At 42.5% G+C, this 18,617-nt stretch overlaps 1 protein-coding gene across 3 annotated transcripts in view; it reads left to right on the forward strand.

Annotated features, from left to right (window-relative positions):
• Window positions 1-18,617, forward strand: part of LOC144682184 (calcium-transporting ATPase type 2C member 2-like) — a 70,760-nt gene that overhangs the window by 13,969 nt on the left and 38,174 nt on the right. For all 3 annotated transcript variants that reach the window (XM_078544568.1, XM_078544569.1, XM_078544570.1), the window contains exons 2-7: window positions 17-130; window positions 5,172-5,288; window positions 9,173-9,262; window positions 15,338-15,373; window positions 15,465-15,526; window positions 15,853-15,961. In XM_078544568.1, coding sequence (XP_078400694.1) covers window positions 17-130; window positions 5,172-5,288; window positions 9,173-9,262; window positions 15,338-15,373; window positions 15,465-15,526; window positions 15,853-15,961 — 528 coding nt within the window. The remainder of the gene's footprint in view (window positions 1-16; window positions 131-5,171; window positions 5,289-9,172; window positions 9,263-15,337; window positions 15,374-15,464; window positions 15,527-15,852; window positions 15,962-18,617) is intronic.

Consider the following 18,617-nt stretch of genomic DNA (forward strand, 5'->3'; position numbering starts at 1 on the left):
TTGTCTCTATCAACAGGAGAATGAAGAGCTCCGAGAACTAAGAGTTAATTGGAAGAATGAGCCAATTGTGCCTGTGTCTTCTAAAGAAGCTAGCACAAGACACTTGGGTGAGCTAGTAAGCGATCTTCAGGTGAGAATATATTTTGATGTAAGCAAGAATTCGCCATATTTTTCTGTTTGGAATACTATCTGTTATCTGGTTGAAGTGCCGTGTGAACAATTTGCTGGAGGCACTTTTATTACCTAAACTTATTACTTGTGTGTTCACATTCCTTGCCTCAGACAGCAGGTTTGAAATAATTGTTGCAAATGTATTTGAAAATCGGTATTCGTTTGGGAAATCTATTTTCGGTGGAGGTAGTGTGAGCAATCTTTCTCACCCAGCTTTCGTTAAAACTACACGGAAGTGTACATTGTGTGGATTAAAATGGTACTTGGGCCTCAATAACATTTTATGCAAGAGCTGCCAGTGCCTTCCATGGAGAGCTTGTTCACTTTATAAATTTGAAAGTCAGACCACTTGCCTCGGGTGGGAGGAAATGCAAATGTTGCTGCCTGTGGATTGTGTAGTCAGTGGAGCACACCCACTGCTTCAGGCTCCACAGGAACTACATTTTCTTAATTTTAATCTTAATATTTTAAACTTTGGTGGCGGTTGCTGTTTGAGTTGTAGCAACTGCTGAAGAATATTGAGGAACACCTACCCTACTCAATCAACAGTTTCTGCAAGGAGGCCCAAAACAGGAGTTAGGACCCTTATTTACATACATAAGAAGTCTTACACCTCTTTTGGACAGCTATTCATGAGGCCTGCTTTTATGTCTTGGATAAATGAGTTCATTGGTCAACCAAACCCTAACTGCACACCTTCCTGTGTTCTCCTCAGTTGCTACTTGCAATCAATAACGGGGAGAGACTGATGTAAGAATAAATAGTGATGGTTTATTGAGACATAAGGCAGAGCACAAGATCATACATGCTCACTCAGAAACCTCCAGAACTAGACTTACCGTTCCCAGTTGTACTGTGATTCATCAGTGCTGTCACATAATCAGTACACTTGCATTCTCTTAAAGGGGCAGGGTACCTCACTTTACCACACCCCTCCCCCTTTACTTAAAAGTACAGCTAACAAGCTTAAAAAACACATTAATTATTTACACAATAACTACTTACAGGTCAAGTCTCTCCGGAGGCCGCCTTTGACGGGTTGAGCATTGTAGCCCAATAACTTCGGCTGGTGTTCCCGAGACCACCTCCTTTTCAGGGGCAGTTTCCCACCATGTCCCTCAGTGGATGATTTTCACTATCTTCTGGGTGCAGTCACATTCACTCCTGTTGCCCCTCCCCTCCAAACTGAAACAGATAAAGGGCAACAAGCACAAAGCGATACAGCGATGAGCTGCATGATGTGTGAGGAGAAAGAGGAAAAGGAAAAAAAAAAATTTTGTTTCTCTTTCCGAGGACTGTCAATAATTTCCCTTTTTCTTCCTGTGTGTCCTTTTCTTTGTAGCACTGACCCGTATCTCTATTTGCTCTTTAATTTAGTTGTTGGCTGGACTAGATACAGGCGTGAGCTGAACATGAATGAGCTCAGTAGTTGGGTTTTCCGACAGCTCTTCTGAGAACTCAGGACCTTCTAGCTTTAAAACTTCAGGGTTTTTATGCAGCTGCTGCTTCAGCTCTTCCAATTCTTTCCTATTCTCATTAATAGTTTCCTGGAGAATCACATATTGTTGCCCCTTCTCAACCAATTTGTTCCTTAACTCGGCCAGAGACAGACTTAACTCTTCATTTTCTTCTTCATATCTTTTTCAAGGCACAGATTGGGAGCTGATTGAATTTTGTAGCACACAAAAGTCCTTTAATCGATTTTCCATTTCCTTTCGAAGGATGCTGACCTCAGCTTGAACTCTGTCCCGGTGTAACATTTCTACGGGCTTCTCCCACTGGGTCTCAGCGTACTCATTTTTTCTTGCAGCAACACTTCTGGTTTTGAATTGGGAACTTAGTGGGCCCTCAAGATTTATCTCTCCCAGCCAGTTCCTTCTGAGGAGACTCGGTCCCTGCCTGACATTACAAATAGGGGTAATTTTGCTGACTGTTTCCTCATACTGCACCTTGACTTGACATACCCTTTTCACATTTATTTCTTCGCCCTTGTATGTCCTCAGCTTTGTGGCTGAAACTTCTAACTTCAAAGGATGGGTTCCTTTACTCAGATGTCTAAATGTATGCTCTCCAGTGATGGGCATCAACGTTCCTGTATCAACTTCTATATTAATGGGTTGTCCATTAACTGTAATGACTACTTGGGTTGGCTCAGTTCTACCCACTTTGAGGTTATAAAATGAATGAATGTCCGATTCTATTCCTTCTGGCTCTTCCATGAGGCATATTGCACAATTTTTCCTTCTGCCTTTATATTGTTGTTTTGGCCTTTCTCTACAGTGCCACCTTATGTGGCCATAGCAGTGGCAGAAAAAGCAGTCAACTTGTTTGAGCTGTCGCTCGCTCACTGGTGGCCTGGACATATTTCTCTCATTCATTTTGTGAGTTTTCACTGCAGTACCTTTTCTTTTCAATGGTCTGGAGCTAGAGAGCGCTTCCCACCTTTCCGTGGAGTCCGAAGTTTTTGCGCCTTTTGTTGCCGGATTGTCCCGCTCGACCAGATGGACGGCGCCATTTTGTGTATTTTTTATAACTTCGGAATTTCTAACAGCACTCTCCATCGCGGTCGCTAATTCTAATGCCTTATTGAAGTCTAGACCAGGTTCAGCTAACAAACTCCTTTGGATACTATCATCTCCAGTCCCAGATATCAGCCGGCCTCTCAACATATCACTAATGGACGTTCCGAATTCACAATGCTTGGTTAATGCCTCTAAAAAGGCCACATAGTCAGCTATTGTCTCTTCCAGAAGCTTGTTCCTTGAATTGAACTTTAAGCGCTGCATAGTAATTGAGGGCTTTGGTCTCAGGTGGCTCTGTACAATTTTTATTACCTCATCAAAAGCCTTCAAGTCTGGGGTGGTAGGTGACATAAGGCTGAGGATCAGCCTGTACGTTTTGCTCCCGCATGAGGACAAAAGAATCGCCCCCTTCTCCTCCCCTGCGATGACATTAGCGGTAAAAAAACGAATGCTAGCCGTTCAACATACTGAGATCAGCCATCTGAAATGGGGTCAAATGGATCGACATGCCCGAACTGAGGCATTGTGAACAACTTCAAGGGGACTGCACTTCCAATAGGCTTTCCAGATGATGACGAATTTAGGTGTTTAGCTCGCCCTCTCTCTGGGGTCTCTTATAATTTTCTGTCCATAGCCATTTTTCATTTATCTACCCTTTTAAATGTATTGCCGCTTTAAGAGCAGCCACCATTTTTTTTAAGTCTGTCTCTGCAGCTGTCGGCTTTTCTCTGCTGGGTTTCGCACTCTTTTCGAGTTTTGGCGCGGTCCCCACGATCGTAATTCTGCAGTGTTTTTTTTTAAAATTTTAAACTGCTGAACTGCTTTCTGCTCCGATTGCTGGTTGTCAACTATTTTACAAGTTAAGCACAGATGCTCTTTCCAATGCTTTGCATACCTGTCTTGAAATTTATTTTCTTTTGTTCTTTCTCCCATCCTCGTCGCCACTTTTATGTCTTGGGTAAATCACCTTCCAATGTTCTCCTCAGTTGCTGCTTGCAATCAATAATGGGGAGAGACCGATGTAAGAGTATACAGTGATGGTTTATTGAGACATAGGGCAGGGCATATGTACTCACTCAGAAACGTCCAGAACTAGACTTACCATTCCCAGTTGCCCACGCTGTACAGTGATTCATCAGTCCTGTCGCATGATCAGTGCACTCGCATTCTCTTAAAGGGACAGGGTACCTCACTTTACCACACCTGCAAAGCAGCCTTTACCACAGTGGCCTCCATACTGCAGGGTCAGGTTAGGTACACGATGTTACACCCTGAAATAGCCCTTGTTGCCCCTCCATTTTCCAAGCAGATAATGGGTACAACAAGAATCAATTTTTATCTCGCATTTATTCCATTCCTATATAATGACTGGAAAATTCGTACTTTTTAAAAATGTTAAATCAATAGGTAATTCAGGCAAAAAAATTAAATTTCAGATATATATTAATCAGCTTTATACACCTAACATTTTGTACACCATATGTGATTTTTTTTTTTCTGTTTCTGTTGTGAATGCTCCCTTGGTGCTGGTAAGTTGGTGCAGTGCATCTTGTAACTGGTACACACTGAAGATACGGTGAGCTGGTGGCTGGGGGAGTGAATGTTTAAGGTGGTGTTTGGAGTGCCAATTAAGTAAGTCATTTTGTCCTGGGTACTGTTGAGTTTCTTGCCTGGATTAGTGCAACACCAATGCAAGTGGACATTATTCCATACCACTCCTAACTTGCGACTTGTGGAATGGCTTTGGAAAATCCAGAAGTGAGCCATTCGCTGGAGAATGCCCGGCCTCTGACCTGCTATTGTAACCACATTTATATGCTGGACCCGTTAAGTTTTCTCATCAATGGTGACATCCACGATGCTGATGATAAGCAATTGAACATGGTAATGATGTTGAATGTCAAGGAGAGGTGGTTGGACTTTCTTTACTGGCGATGGTCATTGCCTGGCACTTTGTAGTGCAAATCTTACTTGCCACTTATCAGCTGAGGCCTGAATGTTATTCAGGTGTTGCTGCGTGCTGGCAGGGTCTGTTTCTTTATCTGAAGAGCTGTGAATGGTACTGAACACTGATTACACAGCGAATAATCTCACTTCCCCGCTCTGACCTTATGGGTGGAAGGTTGAAGCAGCTGAAGATGGTTGCGCCTGAGAAACTACCCTGAGGAACTCCTGCAGCAAAGTCTTTGGGCTCAGATAACTGGTCTACGGCAACCTCAACCATCTTCCTTTGTGTTAGGATGAGTCCAGCCAATGGAAAAATTTCCCCCGATTCCTATTGGTTTCAATTTCAGTAGAATTCCTTGTTGCTACGCTCAATCAATCAAATGTTGGATGTGACCTTATCGAAAGGTCACATTTTATTTTGAACATATGAATTTAGAAAGATACATTGAATGCTCCTTTAAACAAAACTCTTTGCTTTTGGCAGGACATGCCATCAGTGGTTTTAAAATGAATCTTTGGTTTTAATGCTAGGCTGACTTACAGAATGGCCTCACAAAGGCTCATGTGCTGGAACGTCGACAGCTGTATGGATGGAATGATTTTGAAGTGTCGAAAAATGAACCAATTTGGAAGAAATACCTTGGCCAGGTAATGCTTGGCATGTGTGTGTGTATGCGCGTGCGTGTGTGAAATCTAAAATTATACAGATTTAATGAAAACAAGAAAAACATTTGCAGCCCACATTTGAATGTAGCCTTGACCTTGGGTTAATTGTGATTTTCTTTCAAAGTTATATGTTACAAGAAGCAGTTTGATATTTTGCAGACATTTGGGCAGAATTTTAATTGGCAGTGGAGGATGGGTTCAGGTGTGGGTGGGATTTTAAAGTCTCGAAGTGCCCGTGGGCTGGGAATCCGACATGATCCTTCCCATTCCCAGTTTGACCGGGGTGCGTTTGGAAGAGAGTAGGAAACCCCAATGGAACTGTTGGGGGGTAAGTACTTTAAATATTTAAATAGTCAATTAATTATGGATTTAACCCAGGATCCTGGCATTACTTGCCAACACATGGATTCCCAAGCTATGTGGAGCTTACCTGGGTCAACCAGGTGAGAAGAAAGCAGGAAACCATTGCTAAGTGAAACTGAGAGGCTTGAAAGCCTTTAAATAGTGAATATGCACAGCTGCTGGCCAACCTACATGAAAGGCGTGTGCTTGCAGTGGTTGTTTTGAGAGCCAGATTTCACTGCTTCACGGGTAATTTCCAACTTTTCGGAAGTGATAGCATCTTTTTTTGGAACTTCCCTGCTCTCAGCCTCCACTGGAGCATGGGAGCAACTTAAATACGTATAGCATGGACCTCTGATGAGCAACAACAGGAGCAGCCACACCAACAGGAGCAGCTACATCACCAACAGCAAAGACCTTTTCCATAGCCATATGCCACTCCATAGAACAGAGGGGATGGACACCGAGCTCCAGCTTGAGTAAGGCGATAATCCCAGCATAGGGTATCCAGACGCAGGATCAGCTTCCTCAACATGACTGAACGACAGTGCCTCAGGACGCTCAGGCTTTCATAGCAGGCCCTTGACAATTGCTGAAAAAAAGAGATTTTTTTGTTGCAACTTTTCGTCTTGCATTCATCAAGACAATTCGTAAGAAAATACCAAATGAAAGGGGAACACTATTTATACTGAATGAGAAGAAAGTGTTGATTGGTTGGCAAGTGGATTCTGATCCCGTTTCATTTGGTATTCTTGCAAGACAAGAAGCTTCAACAAAAATATTTTTTTTTAAAGCAATATTCAAGTTCCGTACTACCAACCAACTATTAACAGATCATTGCTGATTTCGGCAGCCTCCCTGAGTAAGAAAAAGAACACCAACCTAAAGAGTTATGACATTGGGAAGGGTGACCAAAAGCATGGCCAGAGAGGTAGATTTTGAGGAGATCTTAAAGGAAGTAGAGAGGTAGAGATGTTTTGGAAGAGAATTCAAGAGCCTAGCACCTAAACGGCTGAAAGATGGCTGCCAACATGGATCAAAGAAACTCCAAAATGGAGTTCAGTGGCTGTAAGGATCAAGAAGGGTACAAATGAAAGGGAGAGATGAGGCCTTCAGAAGGCTTATTTGGGAGCCTAGTCAGAGGAGCATTAAAATGGTCAAGTGTAGAGGAAAGAAAGGTATGGATCAGAGTTTTAGCAACTGGTGGGCTGAGGCAAGGGCAGAAGCCGAAGATATTGCAAAGGTGGAACTAGGTCATCTTTGTCATTGTAGAGAACATAGAGTCAGCAACACAACTTGAGAAAATTGGACACCAAAGTTGAAACAGTCTCATTCAACTAGAAATGGTGTCAGGAAAGGGGACGTAATCAGTGGTGAGTACAGAATTTAAGGCCATAGACAATGGCTTTGGCTTTGGTTTTCCCATTGCCTAACTGGAGGAAATTGCAGTTAATTCTGGATATTGGACAATACATCTGGCAACTCATAGACAGTGGAGATGTTAACAAATAGTTGGGGTACATTTGGGCATAGCCAGTAAACATGTGGAAGCTGAATTCATTGGCAAGGTATTAATTCTGCATCCTGATGTCTGGGTCAAATGGGGTCACGACCCTGCACTGAGTGAGAGAGTCACCCAGCAGTGATTTTTTTTTTCCCTGCATTGGTTAAATAGTGACCAAAATGTGGGTGGGCTCTTGAAGATGGAGAGCAAATAGGAAGCCCTTCAGCTTAGAAGGAACAGCAGTTTGCAATGCAGGTAAGGGAGAGATTCTCCAACTTTTCAACTTTCAAATTAAAAATGCACTCAGGAGCTGGGCCACCATTGTGGAGGTGGAATCTCTCCACAGGGTGGCTTTTTTTCGCAGACAGGCAGGAAAGACGGGAGGGCGTCAAAGCCTGCTGGAAGCCCTACTTCCCCCCCACCCCCGCCCCCCACCAACCAACCCGCAGCCCCCACAGGCCTGCTACTGGGAGACCACCTCCAGACAGTTGGCCTAGCCCCGATGCCTCTGACAATGAGCATTTATAGAACCATAGAAAAGTTCCGGCACAGAAAGAAGCCATTCAGTCCATGTCTGCGCCGGCCATAAAAAGAGAAAAAAGAAGCTAACCATTCATATTTTCAATCCCATTTCCAGCACCTGCTCCATAGCCTTGCAGGTTACAACACTTCAGATGCAGATCCAGGTACCTTTCAAATGAGTTGCGCGCTTCAGCCTCAACCACCAATTTAGGCAGGGAATTCCAGATGCCCACCAGCTTCTGGATGAAAAAGTTTTTCCTCATGTCCCTCGAATCCATCTACCAATCACCTTAAACCTATGCCTCCTGGTAATTGACCCCTCAGATAGGGGTTGACCCCTTTTATAGGTCTTTAATTTTCTTTAATTGGCTATTGCCACTCACGTGTAGGTAGCCCTCCATCCTGCATCTCACTTCTAGGAACATGTCCCAGGGGTGAGAAGGTGCTGGTGTCAATTTTTGCTGAATCTTCATGTCTGCCTGCCTTTGCCCTCACTCACATATGAGAGTGAAAGTTTGGCCCCAGTCCTTTGGATGCTGTGGCTAAGGGGCAACATGTGGGTGAGGAAGAAGAACCAAGGAAGATCTTTTGAGGACTCCAGGGCAGGAAGAGAAGCAACTGCTGGAGATGCTTTTGTTGCAATCCAAGTGGAACCAAATAAGAATTTGGTTGGGACAGGAAGGAGTGTGGCAATATTAGCCCCCTACAGTTGAGCTAGGAGGGGATGTTGGTGAGAGAGAGGAGCTGGGGCCAGTTGGTGTTGTTGCTCATAAGCAGGTTTTTAATTTCTTTAAAAGCTTTGCAGAGATTGCTTATGAAATTTATAGTTTTTATACAAAATAATATATTGCTGTAGTTTAGCAGTAGCGCTGGTTTAAAATATTTGTATTTCCACCAGAATTGCAGTAGGCTAGCAAATGGTGACCTTCATGGATGAATCAAAATGTTAGGATTGTGTAAATTTATTGCTACAAAACTTAATAGAGGTTTTATGTCGAGATTAAAAAAAAAGATTGACTTGAAGTACTTCATTTGTTGTGAGTAGAAATAATCTGTTAACTGATGGGTTTGTGTACTTGGGTAAGCACAATTATAAAGATGTTGGATAATATCAGTACATGCTTATTCTTTCTTGCACTGTTAACATTTGACTGTTTAACTTAAGATTTCAATCCTTTTGCATGTGACCTTGGCTCTTTGAGCCAATATTGCACGATACATTTTCCTCTCTTAAGTCATTAAGTTTTGTTTATCTAGCACTGTAGTGGATGCATTGTTCATTATGTACGTGTCAGAAGCCAAGGTGAATGCTTAATTTTAAAAAGACCAATATATATCAGCTTTTACAATCACTTTGATTCCATCCAGACACAATTATTTTACAAGAACAAGATACATACAAAATCATGACAGGCATATTAAAAACAGATTTATATTTTGATATATAATATGTTCATTGTTATTTTGTGCACTTGCTAATTTTTGGTTTCAATCCTAGTTCAAGAATCCCCTTATTCTGTTGCTTTTGGCCTCAGCTGTTATTAGTATCATCACTAAAGAGATTGAAGATGCAGTGAGCATAACAGTGGTATGTATAAATGTTCACCCAATCAACTCTGTCAGTGAATGTAATTTGGCACGTTACTTTGACCTGTTTTTGTTTTGGCGAGGGAGAAATGGGGGACTAACTTTCCTGAGTTCAAAAAAAACATCAAATTGAATTTTGCCCTTGATGGGCGGGCGGGCCCCACTGGCTCGGCGGCGGGTGAGCAGCCGATCGTCACCACCGAAACGGGCCCCGCCGCCATTTTAAGTGGGTGGGCCAATTAAGGCCCGCCCAGCGGGCTGCCCGATGGGAAGCTGTACGCACTTCCTGTGCGGGGGGGGGAGGGATTCCCCAACTGTCAGAATGCACTCTTTCGCACATGCGCACAAAAGAGCGCACATCTCCCTGAGACTAAGTGCTGTCTCAGGGAGATCACTGACAATGTTTCAAACTTCAAAAATAGAATAATAAAAAAATTATTAACATGTCCCCCTCATGTGACAATGTCACACGAGATGGGACATGTTAATAAATATCACTAAAACTTTATTAAACTTTTTAAAAACAGACATGAAACCTCATCCCGCCGGTGGATGAGGTTTCATGTATTATCAGAAGCCCGCTGGGGTTCCTGGCCTGCCCGCCAGCTTTAAGGTTGGACGGGCAGGGCCTTTAATTGGCTTAATTATCCTGTCAATGGCCTCAATTGGCCATTGATAGGTCGGCGGGTGGACAGCTGATCGTGCTGTCCGCCCGCCTTCTTGAATATTTAGATGGGGCGGGATGATGACGGGTTCCCCCCGATGTCATCCCGCGTCATTTTCCTGTCGGTGAGCGGGCCCCGCCCCCAGCTCACTGACGGAAAAATTCTGCCCGTTGGGTTTTAAAAGCAAAATGCGTGCACAAACAAATTTTTAAATAAAGGATTACAAAGAGGGGTGGTTAAAATACTCAGTAAGCTAGATATTGAAGTTATTTTTTCAAAGACTGAAAGCACTCAGTTATTTGTTTGCCTATTTCAGTATTCGATATAGATTTCAGTCTCTAGTCCTGGGCATTCAGCAGAGGTTTCCTCTTTCACTTTGGTTGTGAGAATTAGAAGACAAAATAAGGACAGAAACACACACCAACTGTTCAGGTTTTTAAGCAGAGAGCTGCTGGTGCAGGATTTTATCAGTGTCCAGAAGATTAGAAATCGGTTGTTAGCTGGAGGGCACAGATTAAAGGTAATTGGCATTAAAAAAAAGGGTATATGATGCATTATGTATGCTTGGCTGAGAGCCCAGATAGCTATTATAATACTAGAACATCTGCGTCCCAGAGGAAACATTGTTTGATTGATAGCTGAGGCTCTCTGATCTCTGCTGTCAATTTTACAATGTTTGGTTATGTGAATTAAGTGGTTTCAAGAGCTTGTGGTTTTTGAAGCTTCAAAGGACCTGAATTATTGACACCTTAATTAACTTGCAGTTCAAACTTTTTTTTCCAAGCATAGAAGTTATCAATGGATTACTCTTTTTCAAAGCTTTTTTTTTTTAACAAATCCCACTACAGGGTTCATTCGTTCTAGAAAGTGTAGAGTGGATCAATGGGCATGTAAGTGCCATAGCTTGGCAAAGGGAGCACGAGGGGGCATAGGGGACATGGGGTGGCATGGATGGGACATGGGGAGTGTTTGGAGGATGAAGGGGGGCTGAGGGCTGCAGGGCCTTTGTGCTTTTTTTTTATTGGGACACCCTGCCTCCGCACCCAGCAGCACCTGTGGCTGCCTCCACACTTCTTCCCAGGTTGGCTGGCCTGGTTCCAGCCCGCACCCGGCACCCAGAAATGCAGGTCCCGCCTTCGCAGGCACCTTCTCCTGAGGCAGGCGGGTCGAGCCAGGGATTTTCCCGGCTCCCCCTACCCGCCTCAAGGATGAAAATCCAGGCCACTGTATCCAGTTTATACGTGAAGGAAATTTATTGTTGTATTCCGAAAATAGGAAGAGTTGCTACTTGGTTGCCACCTATCAATTTATAACAATCTAGTTACGTTTTAGGATATACATCATTTCAATAAGGGTTGAAATTCTTAAAGAAACCATGTAGCTTTGTTGTTGTTATAAACATTCACTAGATGTGCAACTCAGCTGAAATTACTGTAAGAAGGTATTTTGTGTTGCTATTTATTTTATACATTTAGACGTGGTACCTGCATTTTGTGCAGTTTCTTTAAATACCAATCGTATAGTGTGTGATTTGCTGCTCCGTCTCTTCTGCTCTTTCAGATCTCTTATTTATGAACATGACATCCTACTATAACTCCATTGCATTTATTTATGCCCACGAAAAAATGTAACATTTGCTTCCCAATATTATCCGTTGTATCTTATCGAGACAAAGCATTCAATCATTTTCAGCTACAAAACTGAGAATGACCAGTACAAAGTGGGCCAAGATGCTTCAGCTGCCAATGGATATTCATCCATATCCCTGTTCAAATCTAAAGGCCTTTCAATAGGTTTTAGTTATAATCTTTCGAGGATAGTTGTACTATGTCGAGCATTTTCATATTTTCACCAACTGGATCTCACTGTCAACAGCATACGAGGACTATATTCTACTGCCATTGTTTTGCATTGATATGTAGCTGGGAACTAATGAAGAAAGACAGAAGGATACTGCCTAAATGAATGAGTCTTCATGTTTTCAATGCTATTCTCTCCCTAACAGCAATTTCACAATCACTGATCACGATTTAGATGATATTCTTTGCTTTGGGTGTTTCAGTTTTTTTGTAGCTCTGGCCCCAGAATTCCTGGGGTCCACTCTATTGGTGCAATTGTGGAGGTAATAAAATTGCTTCTCACCCTGGCTTCAGGACAAAGATTCTGCCCCGAATCACAGGAGCAGGACCAATTGCACATCTAGGGCAAGCACACCAATCCTGTATGGATACATCAGTGACACCTGACCTTAAAAATAAAAATTAGCTCCAAAAGGAGCCATTTGGAGTCTAGACAAAGAGAACAACTCTCCTGCAATTGATTACTCCACTCTAATAAAGACTAGTGACCTTCATGAGGGCCTCAAACACATTCCAGCTAAGCTAACAAAAGTTCTGCTGAGATCTTTCAAGACTGTAAGAGTGAAAAAGGCGAGTCCAGAAACTCACTCTGCCACATCGGCAACAGAGCTACTTATAGCCCTGCACTAATCATGTCCCCTCACCACCCTAATCATGCCTCCCTCCCCATCCACAATATGCCACTGAAATTTGAAAGGCCGGGGCAGCGTCCTCACATAACCAATGTCTGCCTTAAGTTCTGGGCCTCCCCTTGAGCAGAAATTGAGCTTTCTGCCCACTCTAGCCTGAATCCTGTTTGCCAGCTCACATGCATTTTACAGCAAAGTTTGTATAATAACAAAAATCCATCTAAATGGGAAAAATTCTAACTTGATTTTAATTTTAGAAAGACTGTTTTGGAGAGGGAATTCTGGAAAAGCACCGCATCAAACTTGTGGTGAGACTTGATGCAAAAGGAATTGAAAATACTGTGTTGTGTGTTTCTGAATAGATTGCAAAGATTGGCTGAGATTGAAGGACCGGGAATGCAGAAGTCCTTCTGACTTTAATGACAGGACCTCATTTTTTTTTTCTTCTGTTTCCTGCCTGGCAGCAGGCCAAGTCGACAGGCTGGCTGTTTACCACCCAAGAAAGCCAATGGCAGGAAGCAGCAACTGGAAACCCTTGGTCCCTGGCAATCGGAAAGGGAGCAGGTGCAGGTTGCGGCTTTGGGGGGGCGTCGGGGCTGGTGGTGGGAGGTGAGTGACCATGGCAGGGGCTAAAGAAGGTGCAGATTTCTTCCTCGAGGAAGAGTCCAGGAGTCAGCAGCTCCCTCCACCATTTTGCTGGCAGATTTCAAAAGCCTTGGGAGTGCAGAGTAGAAGCCTGATTTCAATTTGTTAATGATGTGTCCCACTTCTCCAGGCTGCTGTAAAGATGGCAGCTGGCACCTGTGTACAAGGTTGGGGCCATTTTCCCTTGCTCTCACTCTATCTTCCCCACTTGTCAATTTTTGGCAGCAGAAGAATGTTACATCCATATTATAGCTGATGCTGCTACCTGAAGACCAGGTCCCAACACCTCCGCCCTTCAATGCCTCCAGTTCATTTCAAATTCCTGAGGAGGGCATTAACAACATTAAGAAACAAGTGAAGAGTGCATGTAATGCAGTGTTAACTCAATGTTATTACAATTACGCAGCTCTTCCTTGAGGCTTTTTCCTGCCTGGTTAATGCTCTGTAACCACAAAACTTTATAAAAAGATTACTTTTTTCAGAGCTTCCACCTCACAGAGGAGGCTTCAGGCCAATCCACATCCAACAACCTGGTCTGAATACTCTGCTCATATTTTGACAGCTGTGACAAATTGCACAATAGCAGTTGAGACAACCCACAACATCCTGAAATAATCAACATTTTAAATAAAACAATCCACAACGTCCTTTTTTTAAAAAAATCAATTCGCTGTATCTTCTAATGTTAATGGAACCTTTAAAACATTTCCATATCCAGATCTGCATCTTCGCCAAAAACTAATGTAAGGAACATATCTTTTTATTTTTGTTGGACTGTTGTAAAGAACATATCTTTTTATTTTCTGTTGGACCGTGAATTAAAATTACAATGGCTGAAGTTTAAAGGACATGTCCACTGGAACAAGATGAACGATATATATAATATTGCAGTCCTGTGCCATGAAAGACAGGATGGTGCTAGAAAGGAGTCCTGGACCAAGGGAGCTGCCTAACAACAGCATTTTAATTACATTCTGTCCAGGTGACCCTGGTTTGTGTGAAGAGCAGTGCAGTTGAATAGCTCCTAACCTGAAAGGGAAAAGACCTAAAACTTCTCTCTCCTGTGTGTGTAAGATTCCAGTAATCTTACAAGAATAGCTAGCTGGCTTTTTCTCCTCATAGCCCTATAACCTGCTCTCTCTGAAAACCCCTGTCAAGAGGAAAAGGGGAAAATCATTGTTTGAGACATTGAAAGGCAAGTGCTCAACCAGTGAACTAAAGACTGAAATTGCTGGAAGACCACCTTGTGTAATCAACAAGAACTGAAAGGGATTTGGACGACATCGATCAAAATCAACCCAATGAACCCTGTCTCCCGGAATTGGTGCTGTTGAACTGTTTTATCCCATCCTTAAAAGCCATGTTTTTGTGTGTCTTATGTGTCTTGTACGTGTGTGTATAGGGATTTAAGAAGGGGGTAGAGTTTGGGTTATACAGTTAGAAAATAGCTCTTCATTTTTCTTTCTTTTGCCACTGGTTAACAACAGTTTGTTCAATAAACAGTTATTTACTTATTAAGTTTACAAACCTGGTGCTTGTATTCTGTTAACCTATATTAAACAATTAGGTAGAATTGGGGCAATCTGGTGGTTTGCTCAAACTTTTTCACATTTGTCACGGCTCGGGGAACAGTGGGGCTTGATATTACAGTGCACTAACCCAGTGGATCGTGACACTAATCAGTTCTTCCTTGTGCCATATACTATCTGTGTTCCAGGTTTCATTGAAATCTGCCATTAGTTTTTAAGATATTTTGTTGACAAATGGACTAACAAACATGGTGAAAACCTTACCCCTGCTCACCTTCAATGCTAAGATAGCACCAGTGCTTTGCTTGATGCATACCAAAAATCTTTATTACTTAACCCATGATGAAGAAACATTTTTTTCTGCATTACAGGATTTTCAAATGGTGGCACCCAGACTCCCACATTGAACCCTTTTGCATTTCTGACCCCAGGCAAGATCAGTGTCAAGCTGATCAGTAATTAGCAGCACAGGGTCTTTCTGGCTGAAGACCTGTGTCTAGGCAGCAAACAATCCTCTTCATCAGGGGTATGCAAAGGAGAAGAATGAGCTTTTAGGCAAGCAAGGGTGCCTTCTCGCGTCTTTGTCATGAGGTGACTAGATAAAGTGCTAAAGTAATGCAGCAATTTCTGACACAATAATTTAATCAAAAATATCCAAACACAAAAATTATTTAGTGAAATTCTGTATATTTGTGAAACACAAAGTATTTTATATACAACTGAGTAACCTGATGTCATTCATTTTATAGGCCATAGTAATTGTTGTCACAGTTGCCTTTGTGCAGGTAAGATATATTTACCTGTTCAGTCAATCTTTGTGAAATTTATGACTTAAAATCTTTCTGCTGCCTAGTAACCATTTATTTTTTGTTTCAGGAGTACCGTTCTGAGAAGTCTCTGCAAGAGCTAGGCAAACTAATCCCTCCAGAATGTAACTGGTACGTGCCGCCTCCAAATATTTCATAGAGTTGTGGGAGCAATCCTCCCTGTTCACCTGGGAGAATGATGCATGGGGCGGGAAATTTCTGCGAACTGCTGGCGCTTAGCTGCAATGGAAGTGCTGCAAAATTTGTGGGCGTAAGTAGTGCACATCCGACAAAGTTGTGACTGCATATCAAGAGCAGATGCAAGGAAATACCTGGCAGTAATCTTTCAAAGAACAGGAACCAAGTAACATTAGAGATGCCAAGTTTTTATGGTGCTCAAGCTCTTATATCTCATAAGATACATGCTAATATTAGTGTGCCTGTCTTCTTATTTGTAGTATTCGTGAAGGTAAACTGGAGCATGTGCTAGCGAGGGAACTTGTGCTGGGTGACACTGTATGCATTTCAGTTGGTGATCGGGTCCCTGCAGATGTCAGACTCTTTGAGGTTTGTTTTCTTTTGTGTTTTTACCATTCCAGCAGATTGGCAAATCAGCAGAATAACAACAGTTTATTAACTGGCAGCTCACCATCACCTTCTTCTCAAGGGCAATTAGGAATAGGTAACAAATGCTCGCCTTGCCAGCAACATTCACATCCCATGAATGAGTAAATGAAAACTGGTCCATAATTTGGATTGATGATGAATAAATTAATAAATTAATTAATAAAGACAAGTCAGTCTGGAAGGGCATGGAAAAAGCAGAGGACAAAATAAATGACCAGGTGGTGGAAAAGGAAGCCTGGCGAAAGGAAAAATCATCAGTTGACCTTGGGCCAACACTCTTTGCCTGTGCCAGCTGCGGGAGGGACTGCCACTCATGAACAGTCCTCTACAGGCACAACAGGCATTGTTCAGTACAGAAGTGACATACACCTTGGGCGCAGTCCATTGTCCCCCAAAATGGATGGATGCCTACAAAAAAAAATACATTTTCTGAATAGTTCTATTCTATTCTATTCTATTCTATTCTATTCTAAATCTATTGAAAATAATGGCAAATAAAATACATTTTAACAATACATTTTCTGAACAGTACTATCTATTGAAAATAATGGCAAATAAGATGCTATAATTCTGCAAATTTATAGAGAACTCAGAAATTTTTGGTGCAGGTGAGATAACGATGTACGGCAGCCTCACGTAATTTTAGACTGAGAATAGTGCACTACCATCCTACTTATTTTCTCGTGTTTTCCCGGTATTTTTCTATGTGTGTTTTAGAAGCAGATGTAGGGCTGTTATTAACAGTTGGAATATAAGCAGAAGAGCTGACATATGATGAAGTAGATCTTAAAGATGGGTTGTATACATGACTGATATAGAAAGAGGAGAAATGTCTGAAGTTGACTGGTTGATTCTGAAGCTTTCAATGCATGTGGTTCCAGGTTCAGATCTTGTGAATACTAATGTACATACAGTGTAAATTTTATTTTCCAGTGTACATTCAGAGCAAACACCAGTTAATTATGCCTGCTTAAGGTTACCAGTGTATCAGTGCAAACATCAGACCTTTTGTTTACTTGGCTCTAATTTTGAGTCTGTTTACAAAACAGCTTTTCTTTAAAAGCCTAAAGGAAGAGAACGTTCTTCTTCCAGCTACAGAGTTAGCTTAATGGGCCCATAGAACTTTGTTTGTTTTACAGGGTAATCATTTCAAATCAGAACAGTGAGTTTTATGGTCGGTTTCACTAAGTCCTTTTGCTATTTCTCTTTCCTGGCCCCCAGCAACTACCACCCCCCATAAGCACGAACCACTGACCACCGCCACCCCAACCCTCCATGTAAAAAAAAATTCTCATGCTTCAGGAAAATCTGAAATGAGTGGTTTTCCCTCCTTTTTTTTTTAAGTTTGCAAAGTTCTTAATGTCTTGCACGTTGGCAGCTGAAATCAGAGGTTGGTTCTTACAGGCTTCCACCGGTGTGTTTGAAGGTGGAGAGGGACTTGTAAAATACAGAAATACAGCGCTTGGCCTGCCCGCCATCTACCAGCCCACCCCTGACCTGCCTTCCATTTTACGGTGGGCGTTAGAGGTGTTGGGTAGATAATTTTCCCTTGGACATATTGAGGCCCTTAAATGGCCAATTAAGTGCTTCATTCCACCCCGGCCATTATTTTACCCTTGGCAGGGGGAGGCCTAGGCCAAGTGGGCAGCCCTGCAGCTTTTACTGGTCAACCTGTTGTCAGGAAAGAAGGGGGTTCCCCTGTGCCTCTCAGAGGCATCCCTCGGCAAGGTCATACCCTCCCTCCCTTTTACTCACCCTTCCACCTGCCACCCCCACCCCACCCCCCCAAAACCACACCCGCCACCTCCCTCACTCTGCTTGCTGGAGTATGCCAGCCAGGCTTTGTCGATACCCCAGTCTTACCTTCAGTCTGGCTTACATAACCACCTCGTCTTCGGGTTCTGGCTGTAGTCCCAGCCGGGGCTACCGTTCGAGAGTTGCTGACCAAACGGATTCCACCCCAGATGAGGGAGGAAGTCTGTGCCTGAGCCAATTAACACCCCACTGAACTGTGGGGCAGCCAGTTTTTGTGGGCGGTCTCCCAAGTGAATTTTTAGTCGGAGGGGTGGGGAACCTGGCTCCCCCTAAAATCCAACCCCTGGTGTCAACTCAGCGCCATATGGTAAAATTTTGATAGGTGTGGGTGCAGTCTCCATATAAATGTTCTTGTGAAAAACTAAAGTGGGTAATGGATGTGATCCTGTGGACCATAAGACAGTAAATCCATTTGGGGTGTTCAGATGATCAATTTCCCTCATGCAGCATAAAGTGGTTTGTGTTTGTTGTCTAAATCTCGAATGGATTTACTGCCAATTTACTGAGAGGTTTTGATTATTATTGTCATAGATTTTCCTTGTTCTTCTCTGTTGTTGCAAGAAACATGTTTAATCAGTTGTGTTTTTAGTGCTTATAATGCTGGCAATGTGTTGCACGACATTGAATCTCAATTTTGTTTACACATGTAAGATTGAAGTATTAGCAGCTTGTTTTTTAATGGTACCAAAGAAGGTCATTTTAAAGACGTTGACTTTAGTGTATTTAAAAGTCCAAAAATATTCTGATGTATTAATGTTTATTTTTAAAGAAACAGCTTTTC

This window comes from Cetorhinus maximus, chromosome 6, assembly GCF_964194155.1.
Source record: "Cetorhinus maximus chromosome 6, sCetMax3.hap1.1, whole genome shotgun sequence".
NCBI classification, from domain to species: Eukaryota; Metazoa; Chordata; class Chondrichthyes; order Lamniformes; family Cetorhinidae; genus Cetorhinus; species Cetorhinus maximus.